Source organism: Garra rufa, chromosome 15 (assembly GCF_049309525.1).
Source record: "Garra rufa chromosome 15, GarRuf1.0, whole genome shotgun sequence".
NCBI classification, from domain to species: domain Eukaryota; kingdom Metazoa; phylum Chordata; class Actinopteri; order Cypriniformes; family Cyprinidae; genus Garra; species Garra rufa.
The window spans coordinates 41685749-41705489 of record NC_133375.1 but is presented as its reverse complement, the minus strand read 5'-3'; the positions used below and the strand labels follow the sequence as shown (position 1 = coordinate 41705489).

General features: G+C 31.8%; 1 protein-coding gene across 1 annotated transcript; it reads left to right on the top strand.

Annotated features, from left to right (window-relative positions):
• The first annotated feature begins 13424 nt into the window (after positions 1-13424).
• On the top strand, positions 13425-17070 carry naif1 (nuclear apoptosis inducing factor 1). The gene is made up of 3 exons (XM_073819637.1): positions 13425-13948; positions 15996-16043; positions 16131-17070. The coding sequence occupies exons 1-3, from the start codon at positions 13513-13515 to the stop codon at positions 16601-16603; spliced, it is 957 nt and encodes a 318-aa protein (XP_073675738.1). The 5' UTR covers positions 13425-13512; the 3' UTR covers positions 16604-17070.
• Positions 17071-19741: the final 2671 nt, after the last annotated feature.

The window sequence follows — 19741 nt, the reverse complement described above, 5'->3', positions numbered from 1 at the left end:
TTAAAGAGGAGACACTGCAGGCAAAATGCTGTTTTTTCATTCAACTGCATGTAAAATTTGAGATTTGGGGCTTTTTGGTTTTTCCAGTGTTTTTTCAGACTAGTGGAAAGAAAACATTCAAAAGACACTGTTAAGTGTTTCTTTTATAGCACTTTATCTATTGGTGTCAATAGATTTCAACTACAATCTATATTTTTAAAGGCCAAGAGTTTTTTCTCCTAGACTGAGCCATAAATCTCCACTTCAGTGGCACTTACACACACCAGACTTTACATTTGTATTCCTGTCTATATCCTGAAGGTTTTTACAGAGGGATTTGTTCATATACAATTTGCTTAATTTTATACAACATTTTATTCCTAAAAAATATAGTGTTTTCTGTCTGTTCAAATTTTTTTCTGAATCATGGAGGGACAAAATGAGACCCCAAATTCCCTCTGTAAAATCTTTTGACTCTAATATGCCAAAAAAAATTAACAAGAATTTAGAAACTGACTTCATCCAGTGTTTAGATTTTTGTACTAGACATGTATGCAAATTAGCACATATTTCATTAAATAATGCTCATTTGCATATTTAAACGTAACATTTTAGAAAACTTGTAATACAATAAAAAGTTTGCAATTATCAATGTAATTAATCAACTGAGTAAGTAAGGTCATAACTATTATTTCATTTTTTTTACTCTATTCACCTGCAGTGTCTCACCTTTAAGGAACTGAGAGAATGTGGTTATATTTCATTCTGCAATGAAAATTATTTGCACTGCCAGAAGAGTACAGTCTCATATGAGTAACTAATTAGTTAACTTGCATTAAAAACATACTCCCAAACCTAAATAGGCAATTTCTTGTCGTGCATCAGCAGCTTTGTAACACAATCCATTGCAGCTGGAGTAAAGCAGTGCACTCATGTACTGTATGCAACATGGCCTTATGATTGAATTTGACTCCAGTGCTCTCTAAAAACTAATTTTAGCCAAGTCACACACTGGGGATCGCTAAACACATGGACGGGGATAGACGCAGGCTTTGGGAGTCAGTACAGAGCTCTGATTTCATCCAGCAGGGATGTTCAGTGCAGAGAAGGACAACTGGCCTTGTGTGAGGTAACATCAACCTGTGATACTTGATTTGTTCAAGACCTTTAGTTCATGCGTTACAGACAGCGAAACAAGTTTGACACATTTTCTTATTACACTAAAATAATGTAGTGCGGCTTACTAACTATTTTTCACTGACAAATTGATCATTTCAAACTAACACAGTGAAAAAAAAAGTTACATTTTGAAGTAGAAAAAGTGTTTTTGAACATCATAATTCAATAATCTTATTTTTATAAAACCAAAAAAAATTTATAAATCCAAAAAAAAATTTTTTTTAAATTTATTTATCAGTGTATCTTGGCATATTGAGCAAATTACTATGAAATTATATTTAAATATTGACAGTAAAAGTAAATGGGGCACATTTATTTATACTAAATATAGGTAAAATTATATTTTTAATTATTATTTTATTTAAAGGCCTTTTCTTATTACACTAAAATAATTTAGTGCCGCTTACTAACTATTTTTCACTGACAAATTGATCATTTCAAACTAACACAGTGAATAAAAAGTTACATTTTGAAGTAGAAAAAGTGTTTTTGAACATCATAATTCAATAATCTTATTTTTATAAAACCAAAAAAAATTTATAAATCCAAAAAAAATTTTTTTAAAATTTATTTATCAGTGTATCTTGGCATATTGAGCAAATTACTATGAAATTATATTTAAATATTGACAGTAAAAGTAAATGGGGCACATTTATTTATACTAAATATAGGTAAAATTATATTTTTAATTATTATTTTATTTAAAGGCCTTTTCTTATTACACTAAAATAATTTAGTGCCGCTTACTAACTACTTTTCACTGACAAATTGATCATTTCAAACTAACACAGTGAATAAAAAGTTACATTTTGAAGTAGAAAAAGTGTTTTTGAACATCATAATTCAATAATCTTATTTTTATAAAACCAAAAAAATTTTATAAATCCAAAAAAAATTTTTTTTTAATTTATTTATCAGTGTATCTTGGCATATTGAGCAAATTACTATGAAATTATATTTAAATATTGACAGTAAAAGTAAATGGGGCACATTTATTTATACTAAATATAGGTAAAATTATATTTTAATTATTATTTTATTTAAAGGCCTTGTGTGAAGTAACATTAAGTTTGAGTTAAGTTTTTTAAATAAAGACTTTTTTCTTGTTACACTAAAATAATTTAGTGTGGTTTACTTACTATTTTTTTACTCAGAACTGGCTAATTTCACAAGTAACACATTGAATAAAAAGTAAAATTTTTAAGTAGAAAAAATATTTAGAAGTAGTAAAAGTATTTTTTTGTATATTATAATTAAATAATCTTATTTTTATGAAACCAAAACAAATGTATAAATCCCAAAAAGTTATATTTTTATTGTATTTATTGTATTTATTATTTCTTTTACAGTGTATTTTGGCTTAAATTTTAAGTTTATTTAATATATATTTAATATAATATATTTAATATAATAAATGTAATATAATAAACTTGAAATGTATACATACATATATATATATATATATATATATATATATATATATATATATATATATATATTAGTGGTGGGCCGTTATCGGCGTTAACGTGCTGCGTTAACGTGAGACTCATATCGCGCGATAAAAAAAATATCGCCGTTAATCTATTCTCAAAGTTGGGTTGGGAGCTGGGTCTAAACTACGTAAGATATGATGACTTTCACTTTGATATTTTAGCGCGGATGACGTATATCTAGTTGAATTGCACTGTAGGGGGCGAGAACAAGTCTTCAACTTCTGTGAAATGACCACATCAAATGAGACGCGCAGACATGGATGCAGTTATGAAGCCGCTTCAGGGCAGGTGCGTGCGTCGCTAGACCCTTTTTACTGGGGCACGTGCCCCAGTGAAAATCTGCTGTGCCCCAGTAAAATCTCAAGTTTGAGTTATAATTTACTTGGATAATCCGAAATAAAGACATTAAACTATATGCAACAACTGAATTGACGCTTCTAAAAGTAACGCAGTTTATTGATAGACTATGCACGCAGATAGGCTATCCATACCCGCGCGCCTGTGTATTCTACGGGAACGCGCACGTTGTACAGCCTTTTGCGCAGAAGTACTTTGTTACACAAGTTTGTATTGTTAATTGTGTTGTAAATGCAATCGTCAAGCAGTTTGTAATGCATTTTGGAAGCAGGAGATGAGCGCCTGGTCTAATGCGCCACCTGGCTTGAGAAACCCGTTCTCAAAGACTTAAGGCCCTTTCACACGGGACGCGGCAGCCGCGAGTGTCTAGTTCATTTTCAATGGGAGACATGCGGCAAGCGGCAAACCGCGGGCTGTTGCGCTGGCGACGCGGAGGCGGAGCGCAAGCGGTGCTCGTGCACCCAAAATCATGCCGCTTCCACGGGCACGGCGCTTCGCGGCAGGCGCCGCCAAAGATAAAAATATTTTATCTTTTTGTGAGCGGCAGCGGCAGCCGCGTCGGCTTTAACCAATCAGTGAACAGATTTTTAAAAACCAATCATAGAATATTTAACTGAATTTATAACGGATAGTTGAAAATAGAGGAGAAGATTGTTTTAAGTGTGCTTGATTTCCCAGAACTGTATGAATCATCTAAAATCTCCTATTTAGGGTGAGCACACGGGTTAGTTTGCCAGGTAAAATTACAAATATGTACAAAGTGTCCAAACAATACATTATTATGCCTGATGACAATAATTAATGACAGAATGACACAAACACAATTTTCCGTTTTATTTAGACTTTTAAGCAACTGTAACTATGGCAACGTCCGCCCCCAGACCGCGTCGCGAACACCGCCTCAACTGCACAAAACGCTTCCACTACAAGAGAAGGCGGCAGCCGCGCGGCGATTTTACCGCTTGCCGCGTCCCGTGTGAAAGGGCCTTTACTTTTAGTCATTATTTGATGCCTTCGGCAGATTTCAAATTAGCCATTTTAATCTAGATTAATCTAGATTAATTTCAAGATTTAATCTAGATTAATCTAGATTAAAAAAATTAATCTATGCCCACCACTAATATATATATATATATATATATATATATATACACACACATTTCAAGTCAAAAGTTCTAATATATAATTATTTTACCAAAATAAGAGGGATCATACAAAGTGCATGTTATTTTTGATTTAATACTGACTTGAATAAGATATTTCACATAAAAGACATTTACATATAGTCCACAAGAGAAAATAATAGTTGAATTTATAAAAGTGAGTCCCTTGTTTGTCCTGAACAGTTAAACTGCCTGCTGTTCTTCAGAAAAATCCTTCAGGTCCCAAAAATTCTTTGGTTTTCCAACATTTTTGTGCATTTGAACCCTTTCCAACAATGACTGTATGATTTTAGATCCATCTTTTCACACTGAGGACAACTGAGGGACACTCATATGTGACTATTTCACAAATGTTTCAGACGAAAATGCATTAAGACTTGGGGGTGAAAACTTTTGAACAGAATGAAAAAGAGTGCATTTTTCATATTTTGTGTGAATATCCTAATTTTTTCATTTAGTACATCCCTTCAGAAGATACAGAAGATGTTTCCCAGAAGAGAAAATAAGTTAAATTTACCCTGAAGTTGTGCTTTTAAGATCTAAATATAATTTTAGAAGTGCGATTAAGTAAATACACAATTATTCTAATTCTCTAAACCACCTGAAAAGTATAATAATGAAGTACAATAATTCAAATACATACACATCTAGGCTTCTGACAACAAGTTATGAAACAAAGTAGGTTGTTTTTCAGGAAATTCTGAGAAATCAGTGTTCTCATCAATGGATTGCAGTGCATTTATTGTATTTAGCGATAAGGCCAACTTCTGAACCGTTTATCTGTTTCAGTCATGTAAAAATACAGTTACATGCAGATAAACAGCCCATTCATAAAGACCCCTTACATTCAAGCTCAAAGAATAATCTAGTCGCAGAAGCTATTAAAGGTGTTTATTAACCACAGTACAGACACAAGGTCAGGTTCCATGTCAGCGTACATCAGACTATTGTCCTTTGTTTGTTTGGATCTCGATCTGGATTACGTCTGATGGCTGATGAAACGTGTCCAATAAACTTTACCTGGAGGTCAGATTGACAGGGGAAAAACAGGATGTGCTATCTCACATTTTACGTGCCATTAGTGGCTTCACAGTCATTGTTTGTCTCAGAAAGAGGACACTGGATCAAGAACCTGTCAATAAAGATTCTGCTGAGATTCTCAAACGCTCTTGTCAACAAAAACAAGAGAAAAGTGCAGTTTGAGAAATGCTCGCTGTTGAGTTACCGATATCACAGATCTGTTTACTGAACACAATTAAGGATTTTTCAATAAAAAAAGTTTATTTCACAATTATATACTGGACATTAGCATTCAAAAGCTTGCACTGCAAAAAATGCTTTTCTTACTTGGATTTTTTTGTCTTGTTTCCAGCCAAAAATATTAAAAATTGTCTTGTTTTCAGAAAAAAACAAGTCAAAATTAAGTGCATTTTTGCTTGAAACAAGCAAAATAATTTGCCAATGGGGTAAGATAAATAATCTTGTGAAATAATATTATTTTTCTTACCCCATTGGCAGATTATTTAGCTTGTTCTAAGCAAAAACTCACTTAAGTTTGACTTGTTTTTTTTTTTTCTGAAAACAAGTAACTATTTTTTACTTGTCTAGAAAATCTTTCTTGATTTAAGAATTTTTAGATATTTTGGCTGGAAACAAGACAAAAAATCTAAGTAAAAGAAAAGCATTTTTTGTAGTGTGGTTGGTGTGATTTTTAATGGCTTTTACTGATTTTTACTGCTCACCAAGGCTGCATTTATTTGATTAAAAATACTGTAAAAACAGCAAAAATGTGAAATATTATTGCAACTCAAAATAACCAATTTCTATCTAAATATATATTAAAATGTAATTTATATCTCTGATCAAACCTGAATTTTCAGCATCATTACTCCAGTCTTCAGTGTCACATGATCTCCAGAAATCATTCTAATATGCTGATTTGCTGTTCAAGAAACATTTCTGATTATTATCGCTATTGAAAACAGATGAAATGGCCAACATTTTTGTGGAAACTGTGATACATTTTGTTGTTTTAAGGATTCTTTGATGAATCTAAAGATATTAGAATGATTTCTGAAGATCATGTGACACTGAAGACTGGAGTAACGATGCCAAAAATTCTGGTTTGATCAGAGATATAAATTACATTTTAACATATATTCAGATAGAAATTGGTTATTTGGAATTGCAATAATATTTCACATTTTCACAATTTTTACAGTATTTTTAATCAAATAAATGCAGCCTTGGTGAGCATAAAAGTCTTATTTCAAAAACATTAAAAAATCATACCAACCCCACACTGCAAAAAATGCTTTTCTTATACTTATATTTTTTTGTCTCGTTTCCAGCCAAAAAGAATAATAATTTTCTTGTTTTCAGAAAAAAACAAGTCATAATTAAATATATTTTTGCTTGTAACAAGCTGTGATACATTTTATTTTTTAAGGATTCTTTGATGAATCTAAAGATCAAAAGAACAGCATTTCTTTAAAAAATAAATCTTTTGTAACATTACAAATCTCATTACTGTCACTTTTGATCATTTTAAAGCATCCTTGATGAATAAACGAAAAGAAAGCCACAAACTCTTGCAAGTGTGTTTTACATTACTGCTCAAAAGTTTGGGATCAGTAAGATTTTTTTTTTTTTTTAAGAAGTTTCTTATGCTCATCAAGACTCTGTAAAATGTAATATTGTGAAATATTAGTACAATGTAAAACGATGTTTTTCTATATTAATATACATTAAAATGTTATTTATATCTGCAATTAAAGTTGAATTTTCAGCATCATTACTCCAGTCTTCATTGTCACATGATCCTTCAAAAATCATTCTAATATGCTGATTTATGATCAATTATTAACAGTTGTGCTGCTTAATATTTTTTTTTTTGGAACTTCTGATACTTTTTTCATGATTCTTTGATCAATAAAATATTAAAAAGAACAGCAATTATTTAAAATTGAAAGGTTTTCTAACAATATACACTACTGTTCAAAAGTTTGGGGTCAGTAAATTGTTATTCTTTCTTTTTTTGAAAGAATGTAATACTTTTATTCACCAAGGATGTGTTAAATTAATAAAAAGTGATAGCATAGATTCTTTTTTCCAGCCAAAATATCTTAAAATTCTCAAATCAAGAAGAATTTTCTGAACGAGTAAAATTATTGTTTTGTTAAATAAAAAAAAATTAAGTGAGTCAAAATTAAGTGGGTTTTTGCTTGAAACAAGCAAAATAATCTGCCGATGGGGAAAGAACAATAATCTTATTTCAAGCAGACAATTCGGTTATTTTGTTTACCCCACTGGTAGATTATTTAGCTTGATTCAAGCTAATCTTAAATTCTTTTTTTTTTTTTTTTGAAAACAAGACAATAATTTTTACTTTTTGGTTTAAGACTTTTTTTGATATTTTGGCTGGAAACAAGACTAAGAAAAGCATTTTTGCAGGGCATCGTTAGAAAAGATTTACATTTTAAATAAATGCTGTTCTTTTTAACTTGTTATTTATCAAAGAATCCTGAAAAAACAACCACAGGTTCCCAAAAAAATATTTGGCAGCACAACTGTTTCAAAAATCGATAATTCTAATAATAAATCAGAATATTAGAATGATTTCTGAAGCATCATGCAACACTTAAGACTGGAGTAACAGCTGATGAAAATTCAGATTTGCATCACAGAAATAAATTATATTTTAAAGGATATTAAAATTAAAACCATTATTTTATATAGTAAAAACATTTTGCAATATTACAGATTTTTTCTGTATTTTTGATCAAATAAATGCAACCTTGATGAGCATATGTTCTTCAAAAAACATTACAAGTCTTACTGATCCCAAACTTTTGAGCAGTAGTGTACAACAGGTGTGCATTTTGTGCTGACATTTTAATTGCAATCAAGAACAAAACAAAAACAATAATAGGCATAAAGGTTATATGAAAGCCTTGGACTCTCTCAGTAGCCATGTGCTTTGTTCAGTTGTTTTGCTTGAAGAGTCTGGAAGTGTTTTAGCGTGTCATGACCGTAAAAACGAAACACACAGTCTTGCCAGCAATGACGTGAAAAGATTAGGCAAGAGCCCTTGATAGACAGCAGCATCACAATCATACGGTGAAGGGCGGCTGTCGTCTCTCACATGTGACTCTGTTTGAAACATTTATGCATATGTGCTCTTGTGTTGGCCAATGCACTGGGTCTCAACATACCAGAACACTGTAACATTTGCAGTGGCGACTGCTTAAGATGTTCATGAACAAGATGTGCTGCTTTTGAAAAGACATCCTGTTCTTCATCAAAATAAGCAACACTGATGTGAGCTTTGAATACATTCTACAAGCAAATAAGATGTAACTCGACCAAATTAAGAAAACATTTTTCTAATATTCTTTTGAAAGATCAGTGCATTTCCACTGCTGTATTAAAGCCTGATATGGTCAAAAGTTTTTGAACAGTAACGTTTTTATAGCTCTCCAAGCCTGCATTTATTTGATCTGAAGTACAGTGAAAACTGTAAAAATTTGAAATATTTTTACTATTTAAAATAACTGTTTTCTATTTGAATATATTTTAAAATGTAATTGATTCCTGTGATCAAAGCTGAATTTTCAGCATCATTACTGCAGTCTTCAGTGTCACATGATGCTTCAGAAATCATTCTAATATGATAATTTGCTCCTCAAGAAACATTTTTCAGGATTTTTTGATCCAAAGATCAACATTTATTTGAAATAAAAAGCTTTTGTAACATTATACGCTATACCATTCAAAAGCTTGGAGTCAGATATAAGAACAGATATTATAGAAATTAATACTTTTATTTAGTAAGGATGCTTTTAATTGATCAGAAGTGACGATAAAGACATTTAAATGTTACAAAAGATTTCTGTTTTGGATAAATGCTGTTCTTCTGAACTTTTTATTCATCAAAGAAACCTGACAAAAATTCTACTTTTCAACATAATAATGTTTTTTGAGCAGCAAATCAGCATTAGAATGATTTCTAAAGGATCATGTGACACTGAAGACTGGAGTAATGATGCTGAAAATTCAGCTTTGATCACAGGAATAAATTACATTTTAAAATATATTCAAATGGAAAACAGGTATTTTAAATAGTAAAAATATTTCAGAATTTTACTGCTTTTGCTGCACTTTGGATCAAATAAATGCAGGCCTGGTGAGCAGAAGAGACTTCTTTAAAAGATATTACAAATCCATATATATATATATATATATATATATATATATATATATATATATATATATATATATATATATATATATATATCATATGTGTGTGTGTGTGTGTGTGTGTGTGTGTGTGTGTGTGTGTGTGTGTGTATATCAGAATTTTATGGCTGATATCATAAGAATATATAATATGGAGGACAAAATATTAATATATTATTCAGAGACTGAAACTCAGCAAAAAGGCAATTTGTTTTCAACATAATAATAATATATGTTTTTTTTTTTTAGCAGCAAATCAGAAAATTTGAATGATTTCTAAAGGATCATGTGACACTAAAGATTGGAGTAATGATGCTGAAAATTCAGCTTTGATCACAGGAATAAATTACATTTTAAAATATATTCAAATAGAAAACAATTATTTTAAATAGTAAAAATATTTCAGAATTTTACTGTACTTTGGATCAAATAAATGCAGGCTTGGTGAGCAGAAGAGGCTTCTTTAAAAAAATCATAAAACATCTTACTGTTCAAAAACTTTTGACTGGTAGTGTAGATTTTGTTTAAAGTAGATTTTTATTATTAACATAATAATTATAATAATAAATTTTTTTTGAGCAGCAAATCAGCATATTAGAATGATTTCTGAAGGATTGTGTGACACTGAAGACTGGAGTAATGATACTGAAAATTCAGCATGAAATCACAGGAATAAATTAATTAAGGAAAAATGTTTTTTTTTAATAGCAAAAATGGCTGTTTTTGTTAAATAAATAAATGCAGGTTTGGTAAGCAGAAGAGACTTCTTAAAAAAACAAAACATAAAAAATCTTACTGGTCAAACACTTTTGACTAGCAGTGTATAAAATATTATTATTTTTTTAAAAATTAAGTTTTTTGAATCTTAGACAAAAATAAAAAGAATATTTATATAAATATATATAAGGAAAAGTTTGCATATGTGTGTTTTTGTATATTTGATATATCAGGATTTTATGGCTCATGTAGTATGATATAGTGAGAATATAGAATTAAATAATAATAAAATTATTCAGAGACTCAAACTGAGCAAAAACAGGCAATTTGCTGAAGATGCTGATATTTATATGGCCAAAAAGTGACTTGTAATGCTTATTGAGATCTTTATAACAGCATATATCTACATGAAAATGATATAAATATCAGTTGTCACAATATATTTTCAATAAAATGTCTTAGTAAGATTATATTTAAATGCTTAGTTTGATAGATATAACATGCAATGCAATACAATAATGATTGAGAGATGTACAAACAAACAAATAAACATTTCTTAAACGCCTGATGATCAGATTTGAGACATGATTTTATGAATAATGAAGTAAGTTTCTTCAGTTCCAGAAACTGGAAATTTTATTAACAATATAAAAAAATATTTTAAAAAATGTAATGTTCATTTTATAAAAATCAGACGAGCTAAAGATGGACGTTTGTACAATTATATTAAAAGACATTTTACTTGATATCAAAAAGTATAAACTATCAGTGTAGTAGATTGTGTGGATGTTTTTCAGCAACCTTTCGATCAACAGTAGCTTACAAAGTGTTTATAATAAAGATTATATTAGATTTTCTTCATTCCAGGAACTTATTAACACATCTGACCCACAAAGGTCTGCGAACGAGAGCCAAATACTTAAAAATCTCCACATGAGAAAACAAAATTAGGTTTTAACTTTCAGTCAGATGTGAGGGCAAACTGCTCGAGGATATTAATTAACTTAAACAGGTTGGTGTTTGTGACCTTTGGACAATTTTGGGTTCCAAACAGTACAGAAAGATATACAAAGTAACTAAATTCAATGCAACTAAATCCTCACAATGTAACAGATGCTCTCAGTACATCTTTAATCACAAAACAGCACTGTAACTGTTATCTGAGCTCCAAATATCACAGCTGGTTGTGTGTTAGGTGACTTTATTCTGAGAATTCAGTTTTATTAAGTTATAATATCAATCTGAATTCTCAGAATGTTCTATTTCAGTCCACTGCTAATATTTCTATGGCCATTATCAAAGGCAAGCCTGATTTATGAGGTTTAGTGTTTGCATGAACTTCAAAGCTCTGCTTTTATTTTGAAGTTTATGAGTTTGCACATTTTAACAATAACTGCTGGGTCAGATCTTTACAAACAAGTGCACATATTTGCACAAACTTGTTAATACTGGAAACATTTCGTCAGTGTTCTTTCTTATTTTTAGATGGTTTTGTTGTGTCAACATCGACATAGAAACTTGTTTCAGTCGGATATGAGGGCTGCTGTTTATTATGGGCCTTGCCTCGCATCCTGTACAAATACAGCCGAGAAACTTCTTCAACCTTCCTGTTTATTTGTTGAATGACACAGTATCTTCCTCATAATGCAACCAGGATCTGGATGTGAGGGATAATTTTGCACTTTAAACAAGAAAGCATCTGTTGAAAAACATGTAGGCCTACATGTGAAACTGCTGGTTTGCTTTCTTCAGTATTAAAGACGAATGATCAATTAATACTCAATAGTATTTTAAATTCCAGTCATTTCATCAAATTTTGATCCATGTCTTTGATCCATGATGTTCTGAATCCTTATGCTCACTGTTTTATCGTGATTTAAATTGGAGAGAAAAACACTGATACAATTGAGGACGCTTCTTTTGTTCTGTAGTTTACAGTTTTAACATAGAGAAGGAGAGAGAGATTTTTGAGATTTGTAATATATATTATGTATATTTCTTATATCGATTATAGAGAGTACAACTAAAAAAAAGAATAATATAATAAAAATGATCATTTTCATGTCAATTTTAGAGATATCTGTTGTATATGTAATAGCAGTGTATATTTTACTTATACTGAATTTCTATATATATTTATATCTAGAAATATGTGTTTCTTATATACATTTTAGAGATTATAGGTTATAGATAGATCTTAAGTATATAAAAACTTTTTTATATGTATTTTTCTTGTTTATAGTAGTTTATATCATATGTATTCCTATGTCAATTTTAGAGATATCTATTGTGTATGTAATATAAAAGCATTTATTTTAATTTAAGCATTGTGTGTGTTTCGTATCTAGATTTTAAAGATTATAAAATTAATTTTCAATTAAAAACATCAACACTTTAAAATGTTACATTTTAAATATAATTTCTAAAAAAAAAATACATTTAACTCTTTGAATTAAATTTTAATATATGTGTGTGTGTGTTTCTAATATAGATTTTAGAGATTCTATAAATCTTAAATAAATATGAAATATTTAAAAAACAAAAATAATGTAAATAAAAATTAACATTTTACATTTAATTTTAATAGAATAAAATTTGTTATTAAAATGTAAGTTATTTATATATATATATATATATATATATATATATATATATATATATATATATATGTATGAAATATGATATATTATATATTTTAAATTAAAAACATTAACATTTTCAAATATTACATTTTAAATATAATTTTAATATAATTAATATAATTTAACGCTTTAAATTAAAATATTAAATAAAAAATACATATACAGTACACACACACACATATGTGAGTGTTTTTAATATAGATTTTACAGATTATGCAGATCTTAAATATTAAAAATATAAAAATATTGTGAATAAAATTATAACATTTTAAATGGAATTTTAATATAAATAATTATTATTTTAATTATATATTTATAAAATAAATAAAAAAATATTACTAATTAAATTAAAAAAAAAATTATATTATGTTTCATTTTATATATAATATATATATATATATATATATATATATATATGTTTAAACTTAAATATGGTAAACAGCTCCCTCCTCTGGTTGACAAAAAAAAAACCCTAGCGCAAACGTATAGCGTGACTGACTGATCACAGCTTCCACCAATAAAAAGAAAGATCGTCACTGTCAATGGCAAACCTAAGCCAATGGGAATCAAAAGAGGCGACGAATGGGCGGGACTTCAGCCATTTGCGGCCGCAAACGTTGTTGTTGGAAGAGAAGTCGATTCTGGAAGCCATTACGCTGCGCAATTGTGTCGGGACAAAAAACTTACTATTTTTACGTATTCTACGCAATTTTATATTACCCCCTTAGTCCAATTAAATAGATTATGGCATCTCAGGCCAAAAAGAGAAAAACGAATTTCTCCGAAAGGGAGGTGGAGATCATCGTGGAGGAGATGGAGAAACAAAAACACATTTTGGTGAATCATTTTAACGCGGGCGTCACGCACATCGCTAAGAACAGCGCGTGGATGGAGATCCTGAAGCGCGTGAACGCCGTCAGCACCTGTCAGCGCGAGCTCGCGGAGGTCAAGAAGAAATGGTCGGATCTCAAGACGGAGGTGCGGCGCAAAGTGGCCCAGGCGCGGGCGGCCATGGAGGGCACGGGCGACTGCACGACCGTACCCGTCATCCTGACCTCCATGCAGCAGCGCATCTGCAATCTGCTGGGAGAAGCGACCATCATCAGCCTTCCGGCGGCGGAGGCGGGCGCGGAGATCGCGGTGCCCATCAGCTCCGCAGCCACCGTCACGTTAACGCAAAGTAAGACACTAGCGTTACTGCTGCGTAACGTAACATGCGCACAGTCCCACAACTGTTACACTTATTTACATTTTCCATCATTTTCACACGGTAAACACACTTTTAGGCAAGACACGACAGGTAAATAGGGTAAAAATAGGTTTGAACTAATATATGGCACCACTTCTCTACTTAAGTAATCATAGTACTTTAAGACGTTTTCATTACCAACTTGTCATGTTATGTTTAACTATGCAAATGAGGCATAACTTAAAATACGCGATATTTTGCATACATTACCGGAACAGAAATTTCAACACTTGATAAAGCCAGATTCAACTTTTTTTTTTTATTGAAATGTTCAATTATTATGAAAATGATGAGATAAACACTCAAAATTGCAAGAAGAAAATACAAGTCGTAAGATATAAACTCAAAACCGTGAGGAAAAAAGTCCAAATTGTAAGATATAAACTCAAAATCATGAGGATAAAAATCCAAACAGTGTGATATAAACTCAAAATTGCAAAGGAAGTCCAAACTGTGAGATAAAAGTCCAAATTGTGAAATATAAACTCAAAATGATGAGAAAAGGGTTGAAATTGTGAGATATAAACCCAAAATCGTGGGGGGAAAAGTCTAATTGTGAAAAATAAAGTTATAATTATGATGAAAAAGTGAAATTGTAAGATATAAACTCAAAATCATGAGGATACAAATCCAAATTGTGAGATATAAACCCAAAATTGTGGGGAAAAAAGTCAAAATTGTGACATATAAACTCAAAATCATGAGAAAAAGGTAGAAATTGTGAGATATAAACTCATAATTATGATGAAAAAGTTGAAATTGTGAGATATAAACTGAAAATCATGAGGATAAAAAATCCAAATTGTTAGATATAAACTCAAAATTGTGGGGGAAAAAGTCCAAATTGTGACATATAAACTCAAAATGATGAGAAAAAGGTTGAAATTGTGAGATATAAACCCAAAATCGTGGGGAAAAAGTCTAATTGTGAAAAATAAAGTTATAATTATGATGAAAAAGTGAAATTGTAAGATATAAACTCAAAATCATGAGGATACAAATCCAAATTGTTAGATATAAACTCAAAATGTTGAGAAAAAAAGTTAAAATTGTGAAATATAAACTCATAATTACGATGAAAAAGTGAAATTGTAAGATATAAACTGAAAATCATGAGGATAAAAATCCTAATTGTGAGATATAAACTCAAAATTGCAAAAAAAAAAAAAAAAAAGTCCAAACTGTGAGATATACTCAAAATTATGAGAAAAGGGTTAAAATTGTGAGATATAAACCCAAAATCGTGAGGATAAAAATTCAAAGTGTGAAAAATAAACTAAGAATTATGATTTAAAAAATCCAAACGTTAAGGGAAATTTTCTCATTTTGAGAAAATGTTTTATAGTACAATATTTGGACAGAATTAGATAAAGTATATACAAGTTCTTTAATGTAAATTTTGGATGTTTTCTTTCTTCTAGTCTGAAATAAGACATCAAAATTGCTCAAAATTGACCAGTGCATGAGAAAACAATGGTTTTGCCTGCAGTGTCTTACCTTCACTTTCAGAACAAGAATTTACAGATAATGTACTCACCCCCTTGTCATCCAAGATGTTCATGTCTTTCTTTCTTCAGTCGTAAAGAAATTCTGTTTTTTGAGTGAAACATTTCAGGATTTCTCTCCATATGATGAACTTCTATGGTGCCCCGAGTTTGAACTTCCAAAATGCAGCTTTAAAGGGCTCTAAATGATCCCAGCCGAGGAAGAAGGGTCTCATCTAGTGAAACGATTGGTTATTTTCTAAAAACATTTATAACTTTTTTATAACGAGCTAGACACGCATTTGAGGTTAAAAAGTATATAAATTGTAATTTTCTTTTAGAAAACAACCCATCATTTTGCTAGATAAGAACGAGATCAGCTCTGAAAGCGAACTACTCCTTTAATGTTTAAAGTGATGTGACCCTAAAAGAAAAATAATGCTATATTTTGAGTTTTAGAAATTGAAATATAAAAGCAAATTCTCCGTTTACAGGCATTCAACCAGCAGCTGCAGCAGCGTGTGAAATAAAAACCCTTGAAGGTATGATTGCAGCTTGGCTGATGATCTTCATCTAAGACAGTTTTCTGTTTCTAAAACCTCAATGTGTCGATAATTATTCCCCCGCAGCTGAGACGACGTACCACACGCTGGAGGAAGGCATGGTGGAGTACTGCACCACCGAGACGCCGGTGACCGTCACCGCAGAGGCTCCGGTGGAGATGCTGGCGGCTCAGGCCGAATGCTCCGCCAAACCGCAGGAACTGAAGAGCCGCATCGCACTCAACTCCGCCAAACTCCTACAGGAGCACCGCGTCACCAACCTGCACGTACGCGAGATCGCACAACACCTGGAGAACCAGAACGACCTCCTCCAGATGATCCGCCGCTCGCAGGAAGCCCAGGCCTGCGCTCAGGAGAGACAAGCCCAGGCTCTGGAGGGGACGCAGGCCGCCCTGCTCGCCCTCATTCAGATGTTCAGACCCGCACTGAAGGACTTGAGGAAGTTTCTACAAAATGCCAACACAGCAAACACAGCGGCTGCCACAGACACTGGAGAAGGAGTGGAAAACGTACCACCGCAGACAGAAGATGCACAGTAGAAATCAATAAGAGCGTGATTGGGTTTGTGAATGTGTGTGTGATGGTCTAGAATAGACTGTAAATTATTGTACAGCACGGTGCCTCAAAGAGTTTGTGCTTGTATGTGTGAATGTTTCAGGGAGAGATAGAAATGCGCATTTTAAAGTGGCCAAAATGCAGACGTTTTACTTTAAAAAGACCTTTTTGACTTTTCGAAGTTACTGTAAAGTATTTTCAGTTTAACTTTTTATTTTTGCATTTGGTTGCTTACAAATCAACACATTTAATTAGATGTGTAACTGACCCTAAAATGAACATGCAAAACACAAACCTGGGTCAGACACCTACGGAAAACACAGTTTCATGAGGAAAAGTGGCGGGAGACTTTGTTCCAGTGACGGAAGACTTTGTGGAGGCTTTTGTTTCTTTAGCTTTTGAGAAATTGCTATTTTTATTAAGTATGCTGAATAAAGAAACTCTCCACACACGTACGAGTCTTTACCATAAATATATCAATTTTTAACATTTACAATATTTTTGGGGGGTATTTGCTCCTTAAGTTCCTAAAGTAGCTGTTTAACTGCTCTTTTTTTTCCTCATAAAGAGTTAACATTTGTGTTTTACTTTAATTGTATGTTGTTGCTTTTACGTTTTAATACAGCATCCCTACCCTAATTTAACAATATAATATAATTTCCCTGTTTTTCAGTCACATAATAGCTTGATATGCAGGTTGCATGTAATTCACTTTACCGCCACTAGATGGAGAGAAAGCGCGCCATATCTGAGAGACACAATACTTTTGACATGGAAACATTAGCTTTTCCTCCAGATCTTGCTCTGTGTGAAATACATAATGGACCCATCACTGCTAATGAAGAATTTGTGTAAGTGTGCATACTACACAAATGATTATGATAGTGTGATTATGTTAATAGTTTAGAGATTTTGTGTCATTGTTTAAGAATTTTAATTGAGCAAGAGTGCTGTTGTACTTAAAATCGGGCTGTCTGTGTTGTAGAAAAGTTCTACAAACAAACAGTTAATAGCGAGTAACTTGTGTTTCAGACAGACTTTTTCATGTAAATGGTACGCTTCCTAAAATGGCTTTTTAAAGTTGTTAATTAGACTTTTGACAGTTGTTTTCAGATTAAAATATAAAAAATCCTTATAGGAAAAGTCATTTAAATGTTGAATATTCCACATTTTCACCACATATATTATGATAAGACCAGCTAACATTTTTTGGTTCCCAGAACGTTCTGGGAACGTTAGTTTTTGGTTCCCAGAACGTTCCCTATTGGTTAACCAGGAAAGTTTTCTTTACGTAACTAGAACGTTAGGGGAACCTACTGGGAAACATTGTTTTCTTCAATAAGACGTGTCAAATCTCCCTAAAATAACAATATTTACTCTCGTATATATATTAGTAAGTAATTATCCATTAAAGAGATCAATCAACGAACTTTAGTCAGTCAGTAAAACGAAATGACCGTTACTTTATAAATTACGCAAGCGCGCCGCTTTATGTTGAGGACAGGAGAAAGCGCGTGATGAAGAAAGCGCGTGCTGGAGTAAAGAAATAAACAGTGTTTATAATATGATTTTTAGACACTTAACCTTGGCTTATTTTAGCTATAAAATTAAAATTATATTATCATTATAATGCGGTTTGATCACTTTGATGTAATTTATTAAAAGCTTATTTCGGACATGAGATTCTAGTTTGTTTATGATGAAAAAAAAATACATTTCAGCATTAGAAAAATCAGAGTCATCTGCAAAGTTTTAATTTGTTTACATGGTAATGACTACAAAAATAACCTACAGGGAATGTTCTCTGTAGGTTATAAAATTAAAACCTAAAAATAACCCGCAGGGAACGTTCTGGGAAGGTTCTTTTTAGGTTATAAAATTAAAACTAAAAATAACCTGCAGGGAACGTTCTGGGAACGTTCTCTGTAGGTTAAAAAATAAATAAATATAAAAATAACCTACAGGGAACGTTCTGGGAACGTTCTCTGTAGGTTATAAAATTAAAGCCTAAAAATAACCTGCAGGGAACATTCTGGGAAGGTTCTTTTTAGGTTATAAAATTAAAACAAAAAATAACCTGAAGGGAACGTTCTGAGAACGTTCTTTATAGGTTATTAAAAAGAGAACCTACAGGGAACGTTCTGGGACAATTCTCATTTGGTTCCCGAAAAAAATAACCAAATGAGAACCATATGGGAACGTTCCCAGAACATTTTGTGTTTGCTGGGACATGTCTTATGACAGTGAACATTTTGACATAATTATTATAAATGCATTAAAATAATTTATATTATAATAAAAAGTAAAAATAAGGATAGAAATCTGCCCATTTAAGTATTCGCGATATGCCCCCCCAAGCCCCGATCTTAATCAAAAGATTCACGAATCTGCTTAGTTCAGATCTGAATCAAATGACATTTAGTTCTGATATGAATAAAATGATTCGTAATACGCTCTCCGAAGTCCCGATCTGAATCAAAAGATTTGCGATACGCGCTCTGAAGTCCTGCTTTGAATAATGATTTGCGAACCATTATTCGGGAACCCGCCTAAAAGTTTCGATCTGAATCAAAAGACTAACAAATCTCCTTAGTTTGATCTGGATCAAAAGATTCACGGACTGCTAAGTTCCAATTTGAATCAAATGCTACGTCATAAGCGCTCAGAAGTTACGATTTGAACCAGATGTCCCGAACTGAATTAAATAAGATTCAGGAACCCGCCTAGTTCCGATTTGAATCAAATGATTCGCGAATCCGCTTCGCTTATCATTATTTGGATCGGGACATCAGAACGCATCCGGATCTGAAATGATTCAAGAACCTGCTTCGATCTGAATGATTCTCGACGCGCTCCAAAGTCCCGAATAAAAGGATTTGTAAAACAATTCGCAAACCATTATTCAAATCAGGCCATAGGGGAATATCCTAATCTGTAATGATTCGTGAACCCGCTACCTACTGTATGAACAAACCTGCTTAGTTTAGATCTGAATCAAGTGATTCGCGAACCCCGCTCCGAAGTAACCATCTTGAAATAACTGAAGCGCGCTTTGAAGTCTAGATTTGAATGAAATGATTCACGACCCGATTTGAGCGCTTCGAAACAGTGAATCATTTTGC